A 22,975-nucleotide genomic window follows, 5' to 3' on the forward strand; every position below is an offset into this window, starting at 1 on the left:
CCAGATGCTTTGGACTCCAACTCCCATCAACCCCAATCAGCATAGCCAATGGTCAGAGATGATGAGAGATGGAGTTCAAAACATCTGGAGGAGAGCACCAGACTGGGTTGTTCAGGACTTGTGAAAACCTGGCACACTCCAACATCGTCATCAATGTGACTTATTTGACTTACTTGTAATTAATTTGGACTCTGGAATTGGTTTCTAAATTAATTAAAATAATTTCAGAACTCAAGTTAGTGATACCTACAGTTTCTGTCAATTCCTAATTTGAGTGCTGGGTTCCCTGCCATGGAGGTACAATCTAGAAAAGAAGGTATCTATTTTCTCCTGCAAGCAATGGGTTATATATTATCATTTCAGAGGAAGAATAAGTCCTCTGAAACTAACCCTAAATTTCAGACCATGCTTGCACATAATTGCATAATTCCACCACAGTTACTCATGCTGGGTGATAAGTCACTAACAGTGCAAATCTATATGTATCTATTAAAAAATAAGTCTGATTAACTTCACTGGGACTTACTCTCAGCTAAGTGGATATAGGATTGTAGTCTAAATTTCAGAACACCATTTTAAAATCTATATATAAAGGGAACTCACTGGGATCCACATAAGCCCATGCAGGATGGAGAGGAGCATTCAGAGGGGGAGGGAATGTTCTGGTTTTCAACCCTTCTGCTGAAGTTGCCTCTTCGTAGGTTGGAGGTGCTGATGGGACAGTTGTGTCGTCCTTTTTTTCTGCATCTCCCTGTTGCCCTTCAGAGTTTGCAGGCTTGTTATTCACAGAGAGCTGCAGAGCAAAAGAGAAAAATGGAACATGAAGAATGACAGAAACCTCCTTGTGCTTTGTAAGCTTTACATGGGACAAGGTGGAGAGAGAACCAAAATGAAATGCCAGTTTCAGGATTTTGTGGGCACATGATCAAGGGACCCTCAGCAGGCCTCTTGGCCTGCAAGAGGTGGGGCATGGATACAAAGAATTGTCTGCATCTGAAAGAATGGTGATACTTTTTGGGCAATGGGCCCTGTGACTTGTCTTAGGGTTCTGCTAGATGCCTGGCCTTGCCACCCTCTGGAGCCAACCCAGCAGAAATGCTGCAGGAATGTCTGGTACATGGTAACTATTAACTCAGTTTTACTAATAGCTGGGGTGCTATAAAATGTTGGGGTGGTTCCATAGCTCGGTGGTACAGCACATATTTTGCATACAGATGTTCTGGGTTCAGTCCCTGACTAATACAGGTTTGTTTTTATTTTATTTTAATGCATCTGTTGCATACCGCCCAAACCATGAAGGGAGCACCTGTGTATAAAAAGTTTGCTACGTGCATCTCCAGCAACCATCCACCCACATAGCTACTTGCAGGCCTGAGCTAGGCTTCACCAATTTGTTTGTTTCAGGAAAGAAGGGTTATATTTCACATAGGTAACATGATTTCAGGCTAGACACTTAAATCAAAATATGTATTTAGGACATGCTTGCTTCCCACACATATCAAGTAGGGTCTTGGAAATGGATCTTTTCCTAAGACCAGAAATGTGGTGACAAATTCAGGAGTGTAGGGTCCCTTCACAGCCATGCCCTCCCTCATCCCATTTGTTTCCTGCCGGGTTGAGAATGGCATCCTTGTTCATGCCTTCTCCTACATCAACAGACATCGCTAGGAGCAAATAAGCACGAAAGGGGAGAGTGTTAGCTACTGAGAAAAGTCTTCTCAGAGGCTGACTCACCTCCTCTCACTCTGATTGGAAAAGACAAGGAAGCATGATAAAAGACTCTTCTCACTGGCTAACACATTCCCCTTTCATGCTGATTGGCTTGTAGGATGCTGGAGACCCTGCTCCCAAACATGTAAGGGGTCTAAGACCCTCCGAGTCCCTGGATGACTACACCCCTGCCTAAGACATCTTGACAATCATTGCATATTAACCAATAGTATTTGAAAGAGGGAACCTTAATCCTGAAGCCTGAGTTGGTGGTCTTTTTAAAGAAGGAAGAGAGGTTCTGGTAGGGTTACAGCAAAATGTCCCCTCCCCACATTTTATAAAAGCCATTTTTTACTTATGTATGCCACAGCTTGGGAAACTGTGGCCCTCCAGATATCATTGAACAACAGCTCTGATCATCCCTGGCTGTTGGCAGTGCTACCTGGGGATTATGGGATTTGGAGTCCAAGAACATCTGGAGGACCACAGGTTCCCCACACCTGTCACATGCCATTTTGTTTTGTAGATGTGTACATATTTAAATTGTGTACATTTCCTAGACTGATTGGCTTTTCGTGTTACTGTAGGCTTAGCCCAGCTACCTAGTGCAACTATAAGCTCAGCCTAGCCACCTAGAAAAGTGAACAAGTTCATTCTGCAGACTGTAGGATACTCAGCCTTCTGTTGTCATAACTGTACAAATTCTGCCTCCTCTTCTATTCCTCCCTCCATAATGCCCACACTAATTCATGACATTAGCCTGTCCAAATATGGCTTGAGCAGGAAACACAAATCCTTACCAAAGTCTTTCTCACAGCAGTGAAAAATACATAAAACAACAGCAGCCACAATGTGATCAAGTATCATTTGACACACAGTCTTAAATAACAGTTTAAAAATAAGCACTATTGACTTCAGTACAATTTAGCTCCTACTGTAGCCTGATGCTTATTTTGGCACCTGCACATAAAGACATCTAAACAAATCAGAGACGCACAGAGTTATTCCCAGAGTTGCGTCAGTGTGGTGCCATCTGGATTGAGATGACCTAATTCAAAGGAACCAAGTACCTAGAAGGTGAGGAGGGAGGTGGGTGGCAGGGAAGAAAGGATAGATTTTTGCAAAAGACCTGTTTTAGGTACAGCTTGTGCAAAACATTTTGCATTTCATACCTGTCCTGCTATGTATACTCTAGTAGGCACAGGAGTATAATCTGATCGCAGAACATCAGCATCCCCTGGCCAGGTTCTGTTCCACAAGCAAGAGAGTATTTAAAAGAACTCATCCCTGGATTACATAATTCCTCTTGTGCACAGGTGAGAGGCCCAGAATTATGGAACAGTCAACATAAGCTATGGCAGCACCCTCTGACCTTGCACCACCATAGATTCATTGCTTATATTATAGTTAGCAGTCCAGGGTCCTAAAATCTACAGACAGCTAAAGACCAAAACATGCATTCAAAGCCCATCTGTGTCCTCATGACAACTGATTTCTTAAGGGTTTTTTTTGGGGGGGGGGGGGAGACCAAGGTGGAATGAGATGAAATTCCATCTCCTTTAGTTCAACCCCCAGGAATGAATAAGATCTGGGTTTCTGATTCTCCCAAGATCTCAGTAGCACTTTTTCAGGTCTGGCAGGAACACAAGTCCCGGTGAGAAATGATATGGGATAAAACAGGGTGATTGATATCAATTCCATCACTAGCCCTGTGCTCTTCCCCCATCTTTTTTAATTATTATTTTTTAAAGATGGTCTAGTGCAAAGGGCAAGCAGGTGGATGTTTTGCTCTTGTACAAAATTGTAGTAGAATTAATTGATGGTGAAATAATACCAGCCCCACAACTGCATTTATCCTTACACTTGGCTAGGTTCAGCGAAGCACCTACAAACTAGCTTGATGATTAGCGGTGCACCTGGCCCTGCTCCCAACCTACCTTTCCCTGTGTCATGTTTTCCCGTGGAGTGATGCTCCTCTGCCTGACAGAATGGCACTTCAAAGGAAGGGAAAGTGAGGAGAGCTATTCCTCCTCCAGACCTCTGCTTTAGCAGCTGACTGACTGTGTATTATTTGCTCTCTCTCCCTGGTGTCACTTCAGCCTCTGCAGCATGGTATGATGATGCTCTTACAGTCTAGCAACATCGAGATCTCATCTCCCCTTCTGGTGGTGGAGGTGGGAATGTACCATTCTCATGCTACTGAACAGGGGGATGCTGAGGAAAGCGGATGCAAGGAAGGAAGGTGGGGGTGGCAAGGAGGGACAGTGCAAGCTTTTTGACGTAGGCTCCTTTGGAGTGTGATGCAGTGTCACAAGGTGAGAGAAAAACCCAGCAAATGCCAGAATGAAGCTGAACGGCTGAGCACCAGAATGGCAGAGTGAACAAACAAAGGGGGAGGAGAGAGAGAGAGAGAGAGAGAGAGAGAGAGAGAGAGAGAGAGAGAGAGAGAGAGAAGGTGATGCAGAGGAGAGGCAGGAAAGATGCTCTTCTAAGACCGAGATGCGCTATTTTGCTACTGTTACAAACAGCTGCCCAGGAAGCAATTAGCACCAGCATGGCCCTGGGACACATCTGATGGCTCAGGGACACTCACAGTAAGGGGAAGAGATTGCCACAATTGCTTCCAGACCGATTCCTACACAGTCAGCCAGCTAGTTTATCGTATTTATACATCGCTTCACCCATCCAAAGGCATCCGAAAATGATTTGTGTGCATATGTATATATATAAAAGGGATGGAAAGATCTGTCAATTTTAGTTCTTGTCTCTCATTTCTCCAATCTTAAAATCAGTTCTGCCTGTTTCTGCAGCAATTTGTGAATTTTTTATAAAAAAATTCTCATGAAAATTTCCCAGCAATGTAGTCCATATTTCTCCCAATGATTTTTGAAGGTAGTTTTGAATAATGTACACATTTTGGAAAGCAATTTCTCATCATATAATGTATTTTTGTATGTTACTTTCACAAATATATTCATTTTTATGCACACTTTCCCCTAATATATACATTTTGACTAATATTGTTTGGTGAACTGCATTGCAAAATTCGGATAAGTATGAATTTTAAAGGATGGCTGTGATTCAGTTCTCATATTGTTTCAGAAGATACAAATTTGATAGATTCAGCTTGAAATGAGAACTGAATCTAATTTCTCACCCTTCCCTAATATGTAATTGTAAATGTACTGCCTTCAAGTCGATTCCGACTTATGGCGACCCTATGAATAGGATTTTCATGAGGCTGAGAGGCAGTGACTTGCCCAAGGTCACCCAGTGAGCTTCATGGATATGTGGGGATTCGAACCCTGGTCTCCCAGGTCATAGTCCAACACCTTAACCACTACACCACACTGGTGTACAATATATATATATATATATCACTAAAACAGCACTAGACACTAAAAGTGCTTAACTGAAGAAAACGTCATTTAAAACAGCACAGTAGCTCTGTACATATAACAGTTGACTCTTCGCAACACTTGAATTTTATTGCCATATTCCTCTCTTTTAAACACATATGCACATACTTATGCATTATGTGCCTTTTGGTCTAGATGCCTTACAGGACTATTTTCATTAAAACTCTAATGTCTTATACAGCTCAGCACATATTTTATTTGTCTTAATTGCTCACCCCCTTAATATTCTAATTTTTATTGTTGTGCTCCTTTTTAAAAAAATCATGAGCCATCTCCTCACCAGCAAGAACACCAGCAGGATAAGAACTGCCTAGCCTCAATTGGGTGCAAGTATTAACAATTCACCTCTTTTGTTCTTGACATTGTCAGCACCGGGTATGGGGAAGCTTTGGTCCTCTAGTTGTTACTGAACTACAACTCCCCTAATCCCTGGTCATTGGCCATGCTTGCTATGGCAGATGGGAATTATAGTTTGGCAACATCCGGAGGGCCAAAAGTTCCCCACACCAGGCCAACACTGATCTTTCTCCTCTATATCCCCCCCCCAGAATGGTAGCCTTGAGTTACTTTGTTGTAATAAGAACAACCAAGAGTTTTGTGGCACTTCAAAGATTAACAAATTTATAACAGCATAAGCCTTTGCAGACTACCCGCACATTTTTACTAGGACCCAATTCATGTATCTGATGAGGTGGACTGTAGTCCACAGGAGCTTATATCGTAACACATTTGTTAGTCTTTAAGGTGCCAAAAGACGCCTCCACTTTCCCCCCTTCTCTTTTGTGTCTTACCTGCTGCTTGCAAAACATAAATAGTGCTTGCCAGTGGCATTGCATACAGAATTTAAATGGCTGAGGGCTGCTTTGGGAGTCCATTTTCATCTGAAATATGGGATACAAATATAATAACACAAAATAAAATGGATGAATTATGGCTAGGGTTGCCAGGTGAGAAGCATCCCAACCTCTGAGATTTCAGGGGCGGGTCCTAGTGATGTCACAGGAGTGGGCCTGAGTGATGCCACAGGGGTGGGTCCGAGTGATGTCATTAAGCATGATACATTAAGCATCAACCACAGTTGCTTGGAGCATCCAACTCAAACACAAAAATTTCTCTTATTGGAAATTAAGAGAGAAATCTTAGCTAAAAGATAGAGCCTGGATTGGGAACATTTAATCTAGCCCAATAGATTGGAGAAATGAGGAGGAGTAAGAAGAGTCTCTACCCTTTTCTGACTACCCTGTGGGCTGCTATAAACTCACTTTGACAGCTAACCCAATTCCGATGAGTAATAATTGACAGAGGGAAAACATACATGGTTTGGTCTACCTTCACAGGCATCAGCTTGGGAACAATAACAATTGTAGTCACAATTCCCAGTATGTGAATTCTCTTTTACCACTATTGGGCAAGAAACAAACCAGCATGCAAACAAGGTGCATCATCAGTGGGTTTAAGGGGATTGAGCCAGGGCCAGGGCCCCCCACTCTGCCCGTCTGTTCCCTGACCTCAACTAAACTGCAGTTTCCAACCCATTAACTTAATAAACCTCAAACAAAACTATGCAGGTAAGAAGCCAGCAGGGGTGTGGGGGCTTTCCAGTGTTTTGCACTGCCTGCAGCATGTACGACTATCTGCCTGTTGGACAGAAGTCGTGGGTGTGCTCTCGGTGCAATGAGCTCCTGGCTCTCCGGGAACAACTTCATTTCTTTGAGGCCAAGGTGGCTGACCTGGAAAAGCTGAGAGAGACAGAGAGGTGTGTGGAGGAGGCGTTCAGGGACACTATAGCTGTGTCCCACTCCACGGATGATAGCTCTCCTGCTATCATGGAGAACGATGGTCTCAGGAAAGGAGAGCATCCAGCTGAGGAAGAGGGAAACGATCCCTTAGAAGGAACCCATTCCTTGGGGGATGAGCAGCTATCCTCTCGTTCCGAGGATATATCTCCGGCGGTGGAGGAATCCTTGTAGTGGGCGATTCGATCATTAGGAACATAGACAGTGGGATGGGCGTGCAGACCGCAAGGTGTTTTGCCTGCCTGGTGTGAAGGTTGCGGATATCGCCCGTCGTTTAGATAGTTTGGTAGACAGTGCTGGGGAGGAGTCAGTGGTCGTGGTGCACGTTGGCACCAATGATATGGGGAAATGCAGCCGTGAGGTCCGGGAAGCAAAATTTAGGTTGCTAGGTAGGATGCTGAAAGCCAGGACCTCCAAGGTGGCTTTCTCTGAAATGCTACCGGTTCCACGTGCAGGACCAGCCAGACAGGTACAGCTTTGTAGTCTCAATGCGTGGATGAGATGATGGTGTCGGGAGGAGGGGTTTGGATTTGTTAGGCACTGGGGAACATTTTGTAACAAGCCGGGCCTGTACAAAAGGGATGGGCTCCACTTGAACCAGAATAGAACCAGACTGCTGGCACTTAAAATTAAAAAGGTGGCAGAGCAGCTTTTAAACTGACTGAGGGGGAAAACCTGACAGGAGCTGAGAAAGGTCCGGTTCAGAATAAACCTCCCCCCTGGGATAAAGACCAAAGAAATGATGAAATTTTAAAAGGGGTAGGCCTAGAAGTAGGCATTGTGAGAGCAGGTGCACAGGATATCAATTCAGAAGGGCAAAATTACCACAGGCCAAACCACAAGTGCCAAAGACACTTGAAGAGAGACACTGCTTACAAGTGCCTGTACGCTAATGCTAGGAGCCTCCGAACTAAGATGGGAGAACTGGAGCGCTTGGTCTTAGAGGAGAGCATTGATATAGTGAGCATAATGGAGACCTGGTAGAATGGAGAAAACCAGTGGGATATAGTTATCCCTGGATATAAACTATATCGGAAGGACAGGGAAGGACATATTGGTGGCGGTGTCACTCTATAAGTGAAAGAAGGCATTGAATCCAGCAAGCTCGAAACCCCAAAAGAGGCGGACTCCTCCACAGAATCATTGTGGGTGGTGATACCATGCCCCAGGAGGGATTTAATACTGGGAACGATCTATCGTCCCCCTGATCAAAATGCTCAGGGAGACCTGGAGATGAGATATAAAATTGAGGAAGCATCCAAACTAGGAAATGTGGTAGTAATGGGTGACTTCAACTACCCGGACATAGACTGGCCACATATGTGTTCCAGTCACGACAAAGAAGCAAAATTTCTAGATATTCTAAATGACTATGCCCTAGACCAGTTGGTCATGGAACCGACCAAAGGAATGGCAACCCTGGACTTAATCCTCAATGGGGACCGGGACCTGGTGCGAGATGTCAGTGTTGTCGAACCGATTGGGAGCAGTGACCATAGTGCTAATAAATTAAACATACATGTAAATGGCCAATTGCCAAGAAAATCCAACACGGTCACATTTGACTTCAAAAGAGGAAACTTCACAAAAATGAATGGATTGGTAAAAAGAAAGCTGAAAAACAAAGTCCAGAGGGTCACATCACTCAAAAATGCTTGGAAGTTGTTTAAAAACACTATATTAGAAGCTCAACTGGAGTGCATACCGCAGATCAGAAAAGGTACCGCCAGGGCCAAGAAGATGCCAGCATGGTTAACGAGCAAAGTCAAGGAAGCTCTTAGAGGCAAAAAGTCTTCCTTCAGAAAATGGAAGTCTTGTCGAAATGAAGAAAATAAAAAGGAACACAAACTCTGGCAAAAGAAATGCAAGAAGACAATAAGGGATGCTAAAAAAGAATTTGAGGAGCACATTGCTAAGAACATAAAAACCAACAACAAAAAATCTATAAATACATTCAAAGCAGGAGACCATCTAGGGAGGCGATTGGACCCTTGGATGATAAGAGAGTCAAAGGTGTACTAAAGAACGATAAGATTGCAGAGAAGCTAAATGAATTTTTTGCATCTGTCTTCGCAGTGGAAGATATAGGGCAGATCCCTGAACCTGAACTAACATTTGCAGGAGGTGATTCTGAGGAACTGAGACAAATAGTGGTAACAAGAGAGGAAGTTCTAGGCTTAATAGACAATATAAAAACTGACAAATCACCGGGCCTGGATGGCATCCACCTGAGAGTTCTCAAAGAACTCAAATATGAAATTGCTGATCTGCTAACTAAAATATGTAACTTGTTCCTCAGGTCCTCCTCCGTGCCTGAGGACTGGAAAGTGGCAAATGTAACACCAATCTTCAGAAAGGGATCTGGGGGGGATCCCGGAAATTACAGGCCAGTTAGCTTAACTTCTGTCCCTGGAAAACTGGTAGAAACTATTATTAAAGCTAGATTAACTAAGTACATAGAAGAACAAGCCTTGCTGAAGCAGAGCCAGCATGGCTTCTGCAAGGGAAAGTCCTGTCTCAGTAACCTATTAGAATTCTTTGAGAGTGTCAACAAGCATATAGATAGAGGTGATCCAGTGGACATAGTGTACTTAGACTTTCAAAAAGCTTTTGACAAGGTACCTCACCAAAGACTTCTGAGGAAGCTTAGCAGTCATGGAATAAGAGGAGAGGTCCTCTTGCGGATAAGGAATTGGTTAAGAAGCAGAAAGCAGAGAGTAGGAATAAATGGACAGTTCTCCCAATGGAGGGCTGTAGAAAGTGGAGTCCCTCAACGATCGGTATTGGGACCTGTATTTTTCAACTTGTTCATTAATGACCTAGAATTAGGAGTGAGCAGTGAAGTGGCCAAGTTTGCTGACGATACTAAATTGTTCAGGGTTGTTAAAACAAAAAGGGATTGCTAAGAGCTCCAAAAAGACCTCTCCAAACTGAGTGAATGGGTGGGAAAATGGCAAATGCAATTCAATATAAACAAGTGTAAAATTATGCATATTGGGGCAAAAAAATCTTAATTTCACATATATGCTCATGGGGTCTGAACTGGCGGTGACCGACCAGGAGAGAGACCTCGGGGTTGTAGTGGACAGCACGATGAAAATGTCGACCCAGTGTGCGGCAGCTGTGAAAAAGGCAAATTCCATGCTAGAGATAAGTAGGAAAGGTATTGAAGATAAAACAGCTGATATCATAATGCCGTTGTATAAATCTATGGTGCGGCTGCATTTGGAATACTGTGCACAGTTCTGGTCGCCTCATCTCAAAAAGGATATTATAGAGTTGGAAACGGTTCAGAAGAGGGCAACCACAATGATCAAGGGGATGGAGCGACTCCCTTATGAGGAAAGGTTGCAGCATTTGGGGCTTTTTAGTTTAGAGAAAAGGCGGGTCAGAGGAGACATGATAGAAGTGTATAAAATTATGCATGGCATTGAGAGAGTGGATAGAGAAAAGTTCTTCTCCCTCTCTCATAATACTAGAACTTGTGGACATTCAATGAAGCTGAATGTTGGAAGATTCAGGACAGACAGAAGGAAGTACTTCTTTACTCAGCGCATAGTTAAACTATGGAATTTGCTCCCACAAGACGCAGTAATGGCCACCAGCTTGGATGGCTTTAAAAGAAGATTAGACAAATTCATGGAGGACAGGGCTATCAATGGCTACTAGCCATGATGGCTGTGCTCTGCCACCCTAGTCAGAGGCAGCATGCTTCTGAAAACCAGTTGCCAGAAGCCTCAGGAGGGGAGAGTGTTCTTGCACTGAGGTCCTGCTTGCGGGCTTCCCCCAGGCACCTGGTTGGCCACTGTGAGAACAGGAAGCTGGACTAGATGGGCCACTGGCCTGATCCAGCAGGCTCTTCTTATGTTCTTATGAGCTGAGTGCATGGAACCATTGTTGCTGCTTCTATGGATGTAAAGGGGTGAGGTTAAAGGTAAATGAAATGCAAATAAAAAAGAAAAACATAAGACAGTGATTATGTCCTAAATGCAATACCACACCAACCACAACAAAATTCCTATGAGTAAGGCAGAAAACTCAGCATCCCACAACCAGTCAAGATTCCTAACCAAAAACCAAAACTAAAAAAATCCTGGCGGTCAGCCAAAGTTACAGAAATCTCCACGCAGCACAACCTGACCCAGGGGCTTAAGGTGGTGCAGAATGCTGTAACATAATTACTGACATGAGTGCAACCCTATCAGCACAAAATACGTCTGCTCTGAAATCTGCACTGGTTGCTGATATGCTACCAAGCAAGTTCAAGATGTGGTTTCCATGTGACAGGTACCACATAGTACTTGTTCTGTTCTTGTAAGAAATCAGTCCTTTAATGTGGCAGCACCTTTGCTTTGGAACTCCCTGCCTATTGACATTAGGCAGATGCCTTCATTGTACTATTTTCAGCACCTGCTAAAAACATTTTTGTTTAGGCAAGCCTACCCAGGAATGTAGAAGCTACTGTGTTTTTTATCTTTTTCACTCATTGTTGGTTTTATTATTTTGAACTATTTTAAATGCCTATCTTTGACTGTTTTTGCCAATAATTTCATTGTTTAATTCCTTATGTAAACCGCTTTGAGATTTTTTTTTTACAATAAAGAGGTGTAAATAAAATACATAAATAAATTTTGGAGTCACCGTAGCCCTTGGGTCTCTTTCCACTTTTAGGAACAAAGGAATCTGCCTTACAGACTCGGGTCATTTTGTACAATCTAGCTCAGTACTGATGAAATGGACTACCATTGGCTCTCCAGGATTCCAGGCTTTATTCTTTTCCAGAAATTGAATTTTGGACCTTTGCATGCAAAACGTATGCCATAGAATCATAGAATCATAGAGTTGGAAGGGGCCTTGTAGGCCATCGAGTCCAACCCCCTGCTCACAGCAGGAAATCCACAGCTAGAGCATCTCCCGCAGATAGCTGTCCAGCCTCTGCTTGAAGACGTCCAGCGAAGGGGATCCCACCACCTCCCTAGGCAGTCGGTTCCATTGCCGAACTGCCCTTACTGTCAAGAAGTTTCTTCTAATGTCCAATTTGAATCTACGCTCCTGCAACTTAAAACCATTAGACCTAGTCCTACCCTCTGGGGCAGCAGAGAACAAATCTGTACCCTCCTCTATGTGACAGCCCTTCAGGTACTTAAAGAGTGCAATCATGTCACCCCTCAGCCTTCTCTTCACCAGACTGAACATGCCAAGTTCCTTCAACCTTTCCTCATAAGACTTGTTCTCCATACCGGCTATCATCCTCGTCGCCCTCTTCTGAACCCGCTCTAACTTGTCTATACCTTTCTTAAAATGAGGCGCCCAGAACTGAACGCAGTATTCCAGATGAGGCCTGACCAATGCAGAATATAGTGGGACTATTACTTCCCTCGACCTGGAAACTATAGTTCTGTTTATGCAGCCCAAAACCGCGTTTGCCTTTTTTGCCGCAGCATCACACTGCTGGGTCATGTTCAACTTGCGATCCACTACAATTCCAAGGTCCTTCTCACACGCACTACTGCTAAGCCAGGTATTTCCCATCCTGTACCTGTGCATTTTGTTTTTGTGGCCTAAATGCAGAATCCTGCATTTGTCTTTATTGAATGTCATTTTATTAATTTCAGCCCAATTTTCTAGTCTATCCAGGTCCCTTTGGATTTTATTCCTGTCTTCCATTGTGTTAGCTATCCCTCCCAGTTTCGTATCATCTGCAAACTTCATAAGGCTTCCCTCCACCCCATCATCTAAGTCATTGATAAAAATGTTGAAGAGTATCGGCCCCAGGACAGAACCCTGTGGCACTCCACTTGAGACCTGCTTCCAGTCCGAAGCAGAGCCACCGACGACCACTCTTTGAGTACGGTTTTCCAACCAGTTGTGAATCCACCTGACAGTATTTCCATGTAGTCCGCATTTGACGAGTTTGCTAATCAAAAGGTCGTGGGGGACTTTGTCAAACGCTTTGCTGAAATCTAGATAGATGACATCTACAGCATTTCCACCATCTACTAAGCTAGTGACCCGATCAAAAAAAGAGATGAGATTAGTTTGACAGGATTTTTTCTTGACAAACCCATGCTGGCTCCTTCTAATCACAGCATTATTATCTAGATAGTTGCCAATGGACTCTTTTATTATCCGTTCTAATATCTTTCCTGGTATTGAAGTCAGACTGACCGGCCTGTAATTCCCCGGATCTTCTTTTTTACCCTTTTTAAAGAGCGGGATGATGTTTGCCCGTCTCCAATCCTCCGGCACCTCTCCCGTTCTCCATGATTTCTCAAAGATGATGGCAAGAGGTTCCGAGAGTATATCCGCAAGTTCCTTCAATACTCTGGGATGCAGTTCATCAGGCCCTGGAGATTTGAACTCATTTAGGTTAACTAGGTATTTCCTGACTATCTCCTTATCAATCTCGAACTGCAGTCCCGACCCCTTACTGAGATTGCTACTGATGCAAGGTTGCACACTGTTCCCTTTTTGGGAGAAAATGGAGGCAAAATAGGTGTTGAGCAGTTCTGCCTTTTCCTTGTTATCTGTCAACATTTTGCCATCCTCACTGAGCAGCAGTCCCACCATTTGCTTGGTCTTTCTCTTGCTTCGAACATATCTGAAAAACCCCTTTTTGTTGTTCCTCGCTTCCCTCGCCAGCCTCAGCTCATTCTGGGTTTTAACTTTCCTTACGCTATTCCTGCAAGCCCGAGCCGCTCGTCGGTACTCTTCCTTGGTGATGTGTCCTTCCTTCCATTCTTTATACGTGCTCTTTATACATGCCCATGATTCTGAGGTGGTATTTGTGTGCTTCAAATGTTTGTTGAATGTGCTTTAAATGAATGGTGTGCATCTGCCGTAGATGTGCTGTGCATTCATTAGTGAATTGAAAAGAACAATTTTAAAAGATACTTTTTTAAACAGGGGAAGAGCTGTAGCTCAGTGGTAGGGCACATGCTTTGCATGCAAAGGTCCAAAATCCAATCTCTGGAAAAGACTATTGCCTGGAATCCTGGAGAGCCAATGTCATCAGTACTGAGCTAGATGGTACCAAATGGTCTGAGTCTGTAAGGTAGATTCCTTTGTTCCTAAAAGTGGAAAGAGACCCAAGGGCTACAGTGACTCCAAAATTTATTCATGTATTTTATTTACAACATTTACGTACCGCTTTATGGTAAAAAAACTCAAAGCAGTAAGGAATTAAAACAATGAAATTATGGGCAAAAACAGTTAGACAGTTATTTAAAAACATTCAAAATAAAAAAACCCAGCAATGAGTTAAAAACATAAAAAACATAATAGCTTCTACATTACTGGGTAGGCTTGTCTAAACAAAAATGTTTTTAGCAGGTGCCAAAATGAGTACGATGAAGCACCTGCCTAACAGGCAGGGTATTCCAAAGCATAGGTACTGCAACAGTAAATGATTGATTTCTTAGAGCAGAACAAGTACTATGTGGTACCCATAACATGGAAACCACACCTTGAACTTGGCCTGGTAGCAAATCAGCAACCAGTGCAGATTTCAGAGCAGAGGTATGATGTGCTGATAAGATCTCATTTATGTTAGCAATCGTGCCACAGCATTCTTTACTAACTGCAGCCCCCAGGTCAGCTTGTGATACACTGGGATTTCTGTGATCTTGGCAGGATTTTTTTTAGTTTTGGTTAGGAAACCTCACTGGTTGTGGGATGCTGAATTTTCTGCCTTACTCATAGGAATCTTGTTGTGGTTGGTATGGTATTGCATTTAGGAAATCATCACTGTCTATTTCTTTTTCTATTTGTATTTCAGTTACCTCTGACCTTACTCCCTTAGTCCATAGAAGCAACAACAGTGGTTCTATACGCTCAGCTCAACCCCCTCAAACCCACTGGTGATGGTGCACCTTGTTGGTTGCATGTGTTTTTAGTGGTAAAATAGAACTCATTTACTGGGATGTGTGGCTTCAATTGCTGTTGTTCCCATGAATGTAGATGAAACCATGTGTTTGTGTCAGTTATTACTCACTGGAATTGGGTTGGCTGTCAGAGTGAGTTTATAGGAGCCCATAGGGTAGGCAGAAAAGGGTAGGGATTCTTCTTAACTTTTACTCATTTCTCAAATCTCTCTCTGCAGTGAATGGTCAGGTCTGTAAGGAGGTTTGGAGAGGCACATTAAAAGGCAGGCAGGGCATACCAGGTAGGGGGTTGCCAACCCTGCTTGGATATGGATATCTTTGCAGAGGATCCCCAGTCAAGCCTTACCAACAGGCAGGGCCGGTTCTAAAGGGCAGCCAGGTGGGGCACTGGTCTGAGGGTCCCTGGAGCTACAAGGGCCCCTGAGGGGCCCCTCCACGCCCCTTCCACAATCCGCGGCAATAGCCGCGGATTGCAGGGCAGGAGCTTCCGCCTGCCCACCATTCCCTCACACCACCTACCTGTCTCCTGCCTTTTAGCATTGCCCTTAATGAAGATGGCGGCTGAGGTTTCCCTAAGGTGCTGAAGCCCCTGCCACCATCTTGGTTGATGGCAGAGATGCACGCACATAGCATGCACGCGTGCCATCAACCAAGATGGCAGCAGAGGCTTCATCCCCTTAGGGAAACTGTGTCCATCATCTTGGTTAATGGCGATGTTAAAAGACAGGAGACAGGTAGGTGGGATGAGGGAATGGTGGGCAGGTGGAAGCTTCTGCCCTGAGATCCACAGCTGTTGCTGCAGATCGAGGAAGGTCAGCGGAGGGGCCCCTCAGGGGCCCCTGTAGCTCCAGGGGAAGGGAAAGCAGAGACAGGTAGGTGGGGGGGCATGGGGGACTCCCATGCGCACGTATGCATGCACACACATGTGCACACACTGGGGCCTGGGGCAAGCTGATGCCCAAGGGCCCCAGCATGCCTGGGGCCAGCCCTGCCAATCCTAACCATATCTATTCAGAAGTAAGTCCTGTTGAGTTCTATGGGGCTCAGTTCCTTAATAAGTGTGTTCAGAATTGCAGACTTCAGGGGCATCTATCTTTACTCCTGAGTGCTTCCATCCAACATCTCCACAACACTAGGCTCCTTTCTTCCTACAATGGCATTCTAGTGACTGGTCTGGTCTGAGGGCACTTAAACCCCTCTTGCCCAAAGCAAGTAGGCTAGATTAAATGTCCCCTATCCAGGCTCCCTAAGCAGGTGAGAAGAAATGGTCCTGTCATTTCAGCTGGACCTGGGAACAATCTTATTTAGCTAAGATTTCTATCTAAATTTTCAGTCAGAGGGTTTGTTTGTTTGAGTGGTATGATCTGGGCACTATGGTTGATGCTTAATGTGTCATGCTTAATGACATCACTCAGGCCCGCCCCTGTGACATCGCTAGGGCCCACTCCTGAAATCTAAGGGTTTGGAATGCTTCTGTCCTGGCAACACTAGTGGAGAGGTTAGATGAAGTTGTATCAAGCGTTACCCCACACTTTCCACTGCATGCTCCCATCATTTTTATAAAAAGTCCAGTCTTGTAGGAAAGCGGGTTCGTTGCACAAGGCCTCCCAATCAGCTGTAATTGTGCAACCTGATTTTGTTGGCATGTGATTGAATCCCACTTGAAAATAGTGAGTCGAAGTGTTAGGGATGAGGCAGACATTCAATTCAGTTCACATTTAAAGATGAACCTACTTAATTTGCACTTCCCCAAACAATATGAGAACCAAAACATAGCAATCCTTTGAAATTTGCACTTATCCAAATTTTGCAATGCTGTTCTCAAGTGAAGAAACGTGTACAAGAAATGCATATACTGGGGTAAAATGTCCATAAAAATGAAAATAACATATAATAATGCACTGTTTTAGGGAAAAGTGGTTTGCAAAAAAGTGTGTATTGAGCAATATTGTATACAAACGTGTATATTAGGAGGAATTTGCATTAAATGCTGATGATTTTTCACAAGGCCTGTTTTTAAGGAGCAAACTAATAAGGAAATGTGAAGAACTGAATTCAAGACTGGAAAACGAAAAATGGAGCAAAAGTGAAACTGGCTGATTCGCCCATCCCTAGGAAATGCCTATTTAGGCTCTACTTCCCCCTTCTACAAACATACACTCCAGCCTGCTCATGCCAGCTATGGCCTTGGATGGGGGGGCAGGTTTCACAACGGAAGCATCGACCTGCCAAATAGATATTTGTTATACTACTTGCTCTTTGCTAGGGTTACATTTTAGGTAGTTCAGTGAAAAATTGTTATGCATGCCTAACATTGTGCAATTTGGCCCAAGAGCATCCCAACTGGAGATCGGCCATTATCAAAGGTGCTATGGACTTTGAAGAAGCACAAGTACAGGGCGAATGGGACAAACGAGCTAAGTGGAAGGCACGTCAAGCAGATCCTCATCATGACCATCTTCCATCTGGAAACCTATGTCCTCACTGTGGGAGGCTGTGTGGATCCAGAATTGGCCTCCACGGTCACTTACGGACCCGCTGTTAAAGACCTTACCCTGGAAGTCAATCTTACTCGGCTACGAGTGGTCACCAATGACAATGGCTATTTCAAAGTTTCCATATTAAATCAGCTATTTAACAAAGGGCTTAGGCTCTCTTATGATTGGGACCTCAGGGTTCTTAGGTGCAATTCTTACAGGGCTTCTGTATGCATGACTGTGAGCATCTATGGTTTGTCCAGACCTTCACATGACAGTGTGGTGTGGACAAGGGTGGGGCCTATGTGTGCAATTCCACTTCTTTATGCCTCCAGTGCACTCATTTTCCTAAATCTGTTTTATTTATTTATTTATTTATTGCATGTATATACAGCCCCATAGCTGAAGCTCTCTGGGCAGTTTACAACAATTAAAAACAAAAACAAATATACAATTTTTTTTTAAAGCAATTTAAAAACACATGCTAATATGGCTGGGAGAAGAGGAAAGTCTTGACCTAGCACCTAAAAGATAAGTGTTGGCACCAGGCACACCTCATCAAGGAGATCATTCCATAATTTGGAGGCCACCACTGAGAAGGTCCTCTCCCTTGTTGCCATCCTCTGAGCTTCCCTTGGAGTAGGCACCCGGAGGAGGGTCTTTGATGTTGAGCGTAGTGTATGGGTGGGTTTGTGTTGGGATATTTTTGTCTAGGACTGTTGTTGCATGGGATTTGCTGTAATTTTTGCCCCCAAAATGATCTATATTAGGGTCAGGGAACCTGTGGCCTTCTACAGGGCCAGCGCCAGAGGGCAGCCAGGTCAGGCCCTAGCCGAGGGCTCCTAGGGCCCCTCCTTAGGGTGGGTGGGTAGCTCTCACATTCCACAATCCGCAGCAGCGTCGACTCCCAACCCTGACATGGATCGCAGAGAGGGAACTCCCAGGCACCCTCCCTGCAACCATGCAGGCCCGCGATGACCACCTGCATGCCCCACCTACCTCTCGTGTTGGGGTGAATGCTGGCCATGCTGCACACATGCCTGCTATCAACCACGGTGGTGGCCGAGGCTTCTCTAAGAGGCTGATGCATTTACCTCAGCAGGAGATGTAGGTGTGGGTGGGTGCTGTGGGCCCAGGGCAGGCTGGTGCCCAAGGGCCCAGTCATGCCTGGCACTGGTCCTGGCCCTCCACATGCAGTTGGAAGTCCAACTCCCAGCAGCCCAGCCAACTTGGCCAATGGTCAAGAATGATGGAAGTTATAGTCTGACAATTTCTGGAAGGCCACTGTCCCTGCTCTGCATTTTTGCATATCATTCATAAGCACTATTTAGTACTTAGGGAACATTGGTCCCATCCTTCCTTACTCTAGTGTCAGTACAACTCATTTCTTCAAGGAAGTTTGCAACATGGAGATGCCTCTAGGTAAAAGCATCAAGCCACAGCATCTGACACCATGCTATACAGCATTGTGTATGCAGCAATTAGTTAACCACAGAACCCAACCTATAAACTTCACGTACAAGGCAACACCTACGGCCATTTAATCAGCAGCTAGAAAGATGCCAGCTATTGAACCATCTAACCCACAAGAACATGACATGTTCTGTAGGCAGATCAGTATTATGCTATTTACAAAAATATGCCCCAAAACTGATGCCCCTAAAAAGATTTTGTATTTATCCAGAATCAAGATTATCAATCAAACTATGAATGTACGCAAACAAAACAAAAGAGACAAATGGTGTTCTGTAAACACGGAATGCAAAAGAGAATTTGCACTGCTATATCTACCACTGGTAGGGCCCAAGCATGGGGAGGGGGGGGGGAGAGAGAGTTTACTTGGGCCGGGGGGCCAGGGTGGGCTGGAAACTTATGATCATGAAGAAAACATCGAGGCTAAATTGTAGGTCATGTCTGAGGATTGTTTTGCTGATTTGCTGAAGCCAAGCAAAATTCTGGACAGTGAGCTGCTCTGAGAACAGAGAAAGGAGGGGGGGTTAGATGACTAACAGCCCCTCCCATACGTTGGAAGAATTTGTAAGATGTGATGTTAATTGCCTGGATTCATATAACATGAATGTTTTTTTCTATGATTCTATGCTGTGGATTTCCTGCTGTGAGCAGGGGGTTGGACTCGATGGCCTACAAGGCCCCTTCCAACTCTATGATTCTATGATTCTAGTTTTGGGGTTTTTTTAAGGAAATAGCAGCAATGGTGGGGACTGTGGAGGGGATGAGCAACATCAGGATTACAGGAGATGGAGGAGAGAGAGTTTAATCCTCCTCACTGCTGTGGTCTCGATAAAAATCAGCTCTCAGAAGTGGTAATTTGCATTGGGAGGGAAGCTTCCATTGGCCCCAAGGAACCGTGAGAAGCACATACGAAGGGCCCTGCTATATCAGGCCCAAGGCCCATCTGTTCCAACATCAGGTTATCTCAGTAGCCAACCAAACGTCTATGGGAAGCCTGAAAGCGGGATATGAGTGCAATAAACCTCTTCCATGTCTAAAGACTGTTTGTCACTCCGATAAAATCTTTATAGTCAGATGTTTTACTACCACGTCTGGCTGTGTGAATACAAATCAGATAGCCAGAAATGTAAGGAGCTTCAACAACAGCGTCTTTGCTCCTACCGCTCTGTTTTTGTTTTTTGATAACTGTTATGCTATGATGTGGGAACTACTTTATTTTATATCTAGTTACTGCAAATGTTATTTGTTATTTAATTGTGAGAGTTGTTATTTAATTTTGAGAATTGTATTATTTTATTGATGTATTATGTTTTATTGATGTATTGTTATGTTTGTGTTTTTTGTAAGCCGCCTTGAGGGCCTTTTGGCCATAAAGCAGGGTATAAATTTAATAAATAATGATAAATAATAATAATAAATAATAAAAGGAACCAAAAGAAGCTATGTCAAGAACGTCAATCAGTTTCCAGTTTGTTTTGAAAGGAAATCAAGGCTGTTCAGAGCAGAGAAGTGTGGGAGGAGAGGAGAGGGGTTTGTTATGAAACCAGGCCCAGAGAAAGAGTGCTTGGGCATTGTCAATGGAACGCCTCCAAACGGATTCAGTACATTCCTGCCTAGTGAGGCTGGCGCATTCGTGGCTACTTCTGAAAGGACTGGCAAGAGACGTGGCCTGGAGTGAGGGGTGTGGCTAGGATAGGGTGTGTGGCTTGGAAACAATCCCAAGGGCCAAACAGGAAGGTCTGGAGGGCAGCATTCAGTCCCCAGGCCTGAGATTTCCTTGTCCTTGCCCTATCGCAGTGTAATAGGGTGAGGGAGAGAGAGGGGTCTTATTTATTTATTATTTGATTTATATCCTGCCCTTCCTCCCAGCAGGAGCCCAGGGCAGCAGGGGTTCCATATCATATGAAGAGATCCTATGCATTTAGAGCAGCCTCCCATCCACAGATGTGCCCTCAATGCGTGGATGGTAGGGGGTGTGGGGCCAGCAGGGATACAAGTACAGGGCAGGTCCACGCATGTAGCCCTGCACGCCATTCTAAATCACGTGAAGGCCCAAATACGGTTTGTTTATTTATTTATTTATTTATTTATTTATTTATTGTATTTGTATACCACCCCATAGCCAAAGCTCTCTCGGCAGTTTACAGCAACTAAAAACATTAAAAGCAAACATACAAATTTTAAAACTTATCTTTTAAAAACAATTTAAAACACAGTTAAAAAATTTTTTAAAACAATTTAAGTTTTGAGTTTGAGTCTGCAACAGAGGTGGAGAAACCAAAAGGGTTCGACACTCAAAATTCAATAGACATTCCAAATTAAAAATAGAGAACCTGATCTTCAAAATTATATGCTCCTACTGGTAGGATGTAAATCTAATAAATAAATAAAATAACAAATATGCCAGTCTAGCTTGAGCATGAGAATGATTCTTTAACAAATAATACTTTGCACACAGCTATGTTTTTGCTGTGGAGAGCTGGGGGATTGGGGGGATTATGTCAACTATGAAAGCTAATATCAAAGGCCATTAAATGAAGGGAAAAGAATGAAAAAAACTTGATGGGGCAGCTATCACCGTATGAAGGAAGGTGATGCTGCTTCCTGCCCCAAAGGCATCAGAACATCATTGCTGTATTGCCTTTTCACTGCAAGCGTTTAATCATCCCAATCAGAAAAGTGGCTGTTTTCTGAAGTCTGGCGCCTAGAAAATTATCAATAAAACAGACTTATTTCATTGTTTCTATGCTTGTGATTTATTTAAGTAGAAAATTTAGAGTGCAGTCCAATACACACTTACCTAGGAGTAAGTCCTATTAAACTAAATGATGCTTGAGTTACTTCTCTGTAGACATATACAGGATTGTATGCAGTAGCAGACGGTATGGGGGGAGCAGAGGAGCTTACCTGACCTCCCAGGCAGGTGAGTCACTGCAGGAGCAGTGGACTGGCTCCATGGGTGCACTGACATCATGCCATTTGCACTTTGCCCAGTGCATGAAGATGTTCCAAACAGTATACTTTCACTAGCAACCTATGTTAACATTTTCTGCAGGTCTCACAGATAGGCCTGTGCAGATTCCCTGCCTCCCTCTTGCTGAAATTTTACTACTCTTATCTAATCTCTGTTGCCATCAAAATCGCTCAGTTATTTTGCCCAAGCAGGACCCTCTAGCTCTGATTTGCAATTTCACTTTATAGGTGCAATCCAGTGTCAAATCTATTCTGGGTTTAAAATGCACCTGCAATATTAATTCCAGCTCAATGGCCCCAGTAGAACTGGAGGCAAATGCAAAACTATCCTAACTTCCAGCGGATTTAAAAAATAAAAACAAAACTCTTAGGTGTGGCAGTGAATGGGGTAGGACAGCGTTTCCCAACTAGTGGGCCACCAGATGTTGTTGGACCACAATTCCCATCCTTCCTGACCATTGGCAATGCTGGCTGAGGCTGATGGGAGTTGTGGTCCAACAACATCTGGTGGCCCACTAGTTGGGAAAAGCTGGGGTAGGAGGATCAAAGACTTGTCAGCTCATTCCAAAAGCAAGACACTCCCAGGGATTAAATTCTGCCATTTAGGATAATGATTGGGTCATCATCCCTTGAAGAACATGTTCCTGCCATTATGGTGTGGATTTAGGTGCAATTAATGTGCACAGGTATATAAAGTGGAGCCACTGAGACTAGAAGGGGCTGGGTGGGGGAGGCAGTAGTGGAGAGCTCAGCAGATTCAAGATACATTTCTAAGGAAGGTGATATTCCCATGCTATAAGGCAGCCCCTCTTATATAAAAAGATCTGATCAGATTATGCTTTATGCTCGCTATTTCAACCAAGAGCTGACCTGAGGCTTTAAAGAGATAGCAGTCAGAAAAGCGAAACCACCATAACTGTAGGAAAACTCCACGGATCGGGCATCCCCTTCAGCACAGAGGGGACAGAGAGGATTTGTTATAGTTCAGTTTGACCAGAGTGAGGTGCCACCGATGTATAACTTTCAAAGCATTTTCTTTGATGAGGGGATAAAATATATTTAGAAATGCATCTTTTGAGGAAAATATTTCTGAATACCAGTTGCTGAGGAAAAACAGCAGGAAAGGGCTGTTGCTTTGCTTGTGGGCTTACCAGAGGAATTTGGGTGGCCAGCGTGGGAAACAGATTATTGAACTAGCTAGGCCTTTGGTGTCATCCAGAAGGACTCATGTTCTTATGTTCCTA

General features: G+C 44.0%; 1 protein-coding gene across 1 annotated transcript in view; it reads right to left on the minus strand.

The window, feature by feature from the left end:
- FAIM2 (Fas apoptotic inhibitory molecule 2) overlaps positions 1-3,822 on the minus strand; it is a 65,579-nt gene extending 61,757 nt beyond the window's left edge. Inside the window, exons 1-2 of the mRNA XM_061614923.1 lie at positions 3,648-3,822; positions 604-793 (exon numbers count right to left, since the gene is read on the minus strand). Of these exons, the coding sequence (XP_061470907.1) occupies positions 604-793; positions 3,648-3,662 (205 nt within the window). The 5' untranslated portion in view covers positions 3,663-3,822. The remainder of the gene's footprint in view (positions 1-603; positions 794-3,647) is intronic.
- Between the last annotated feature and the right edge of the window lie 19,153 nt (positions 3,823-22,975).

Source organism: Rhineura floridana, chromosome 3, assembly GCF_030035675.1.
Source record: "Rhineura floridana isolate rRhiFlo1 chromosome 3, rRhiFlo1.hap2, whole genome shotgun sequence".
Classification (NCBI taxonomy): Eukaryota; Metazoa; Chordata; class Lepidosauria; order Squamata; family Rhineuridae; genus Rhineura; species Rhineura floridana.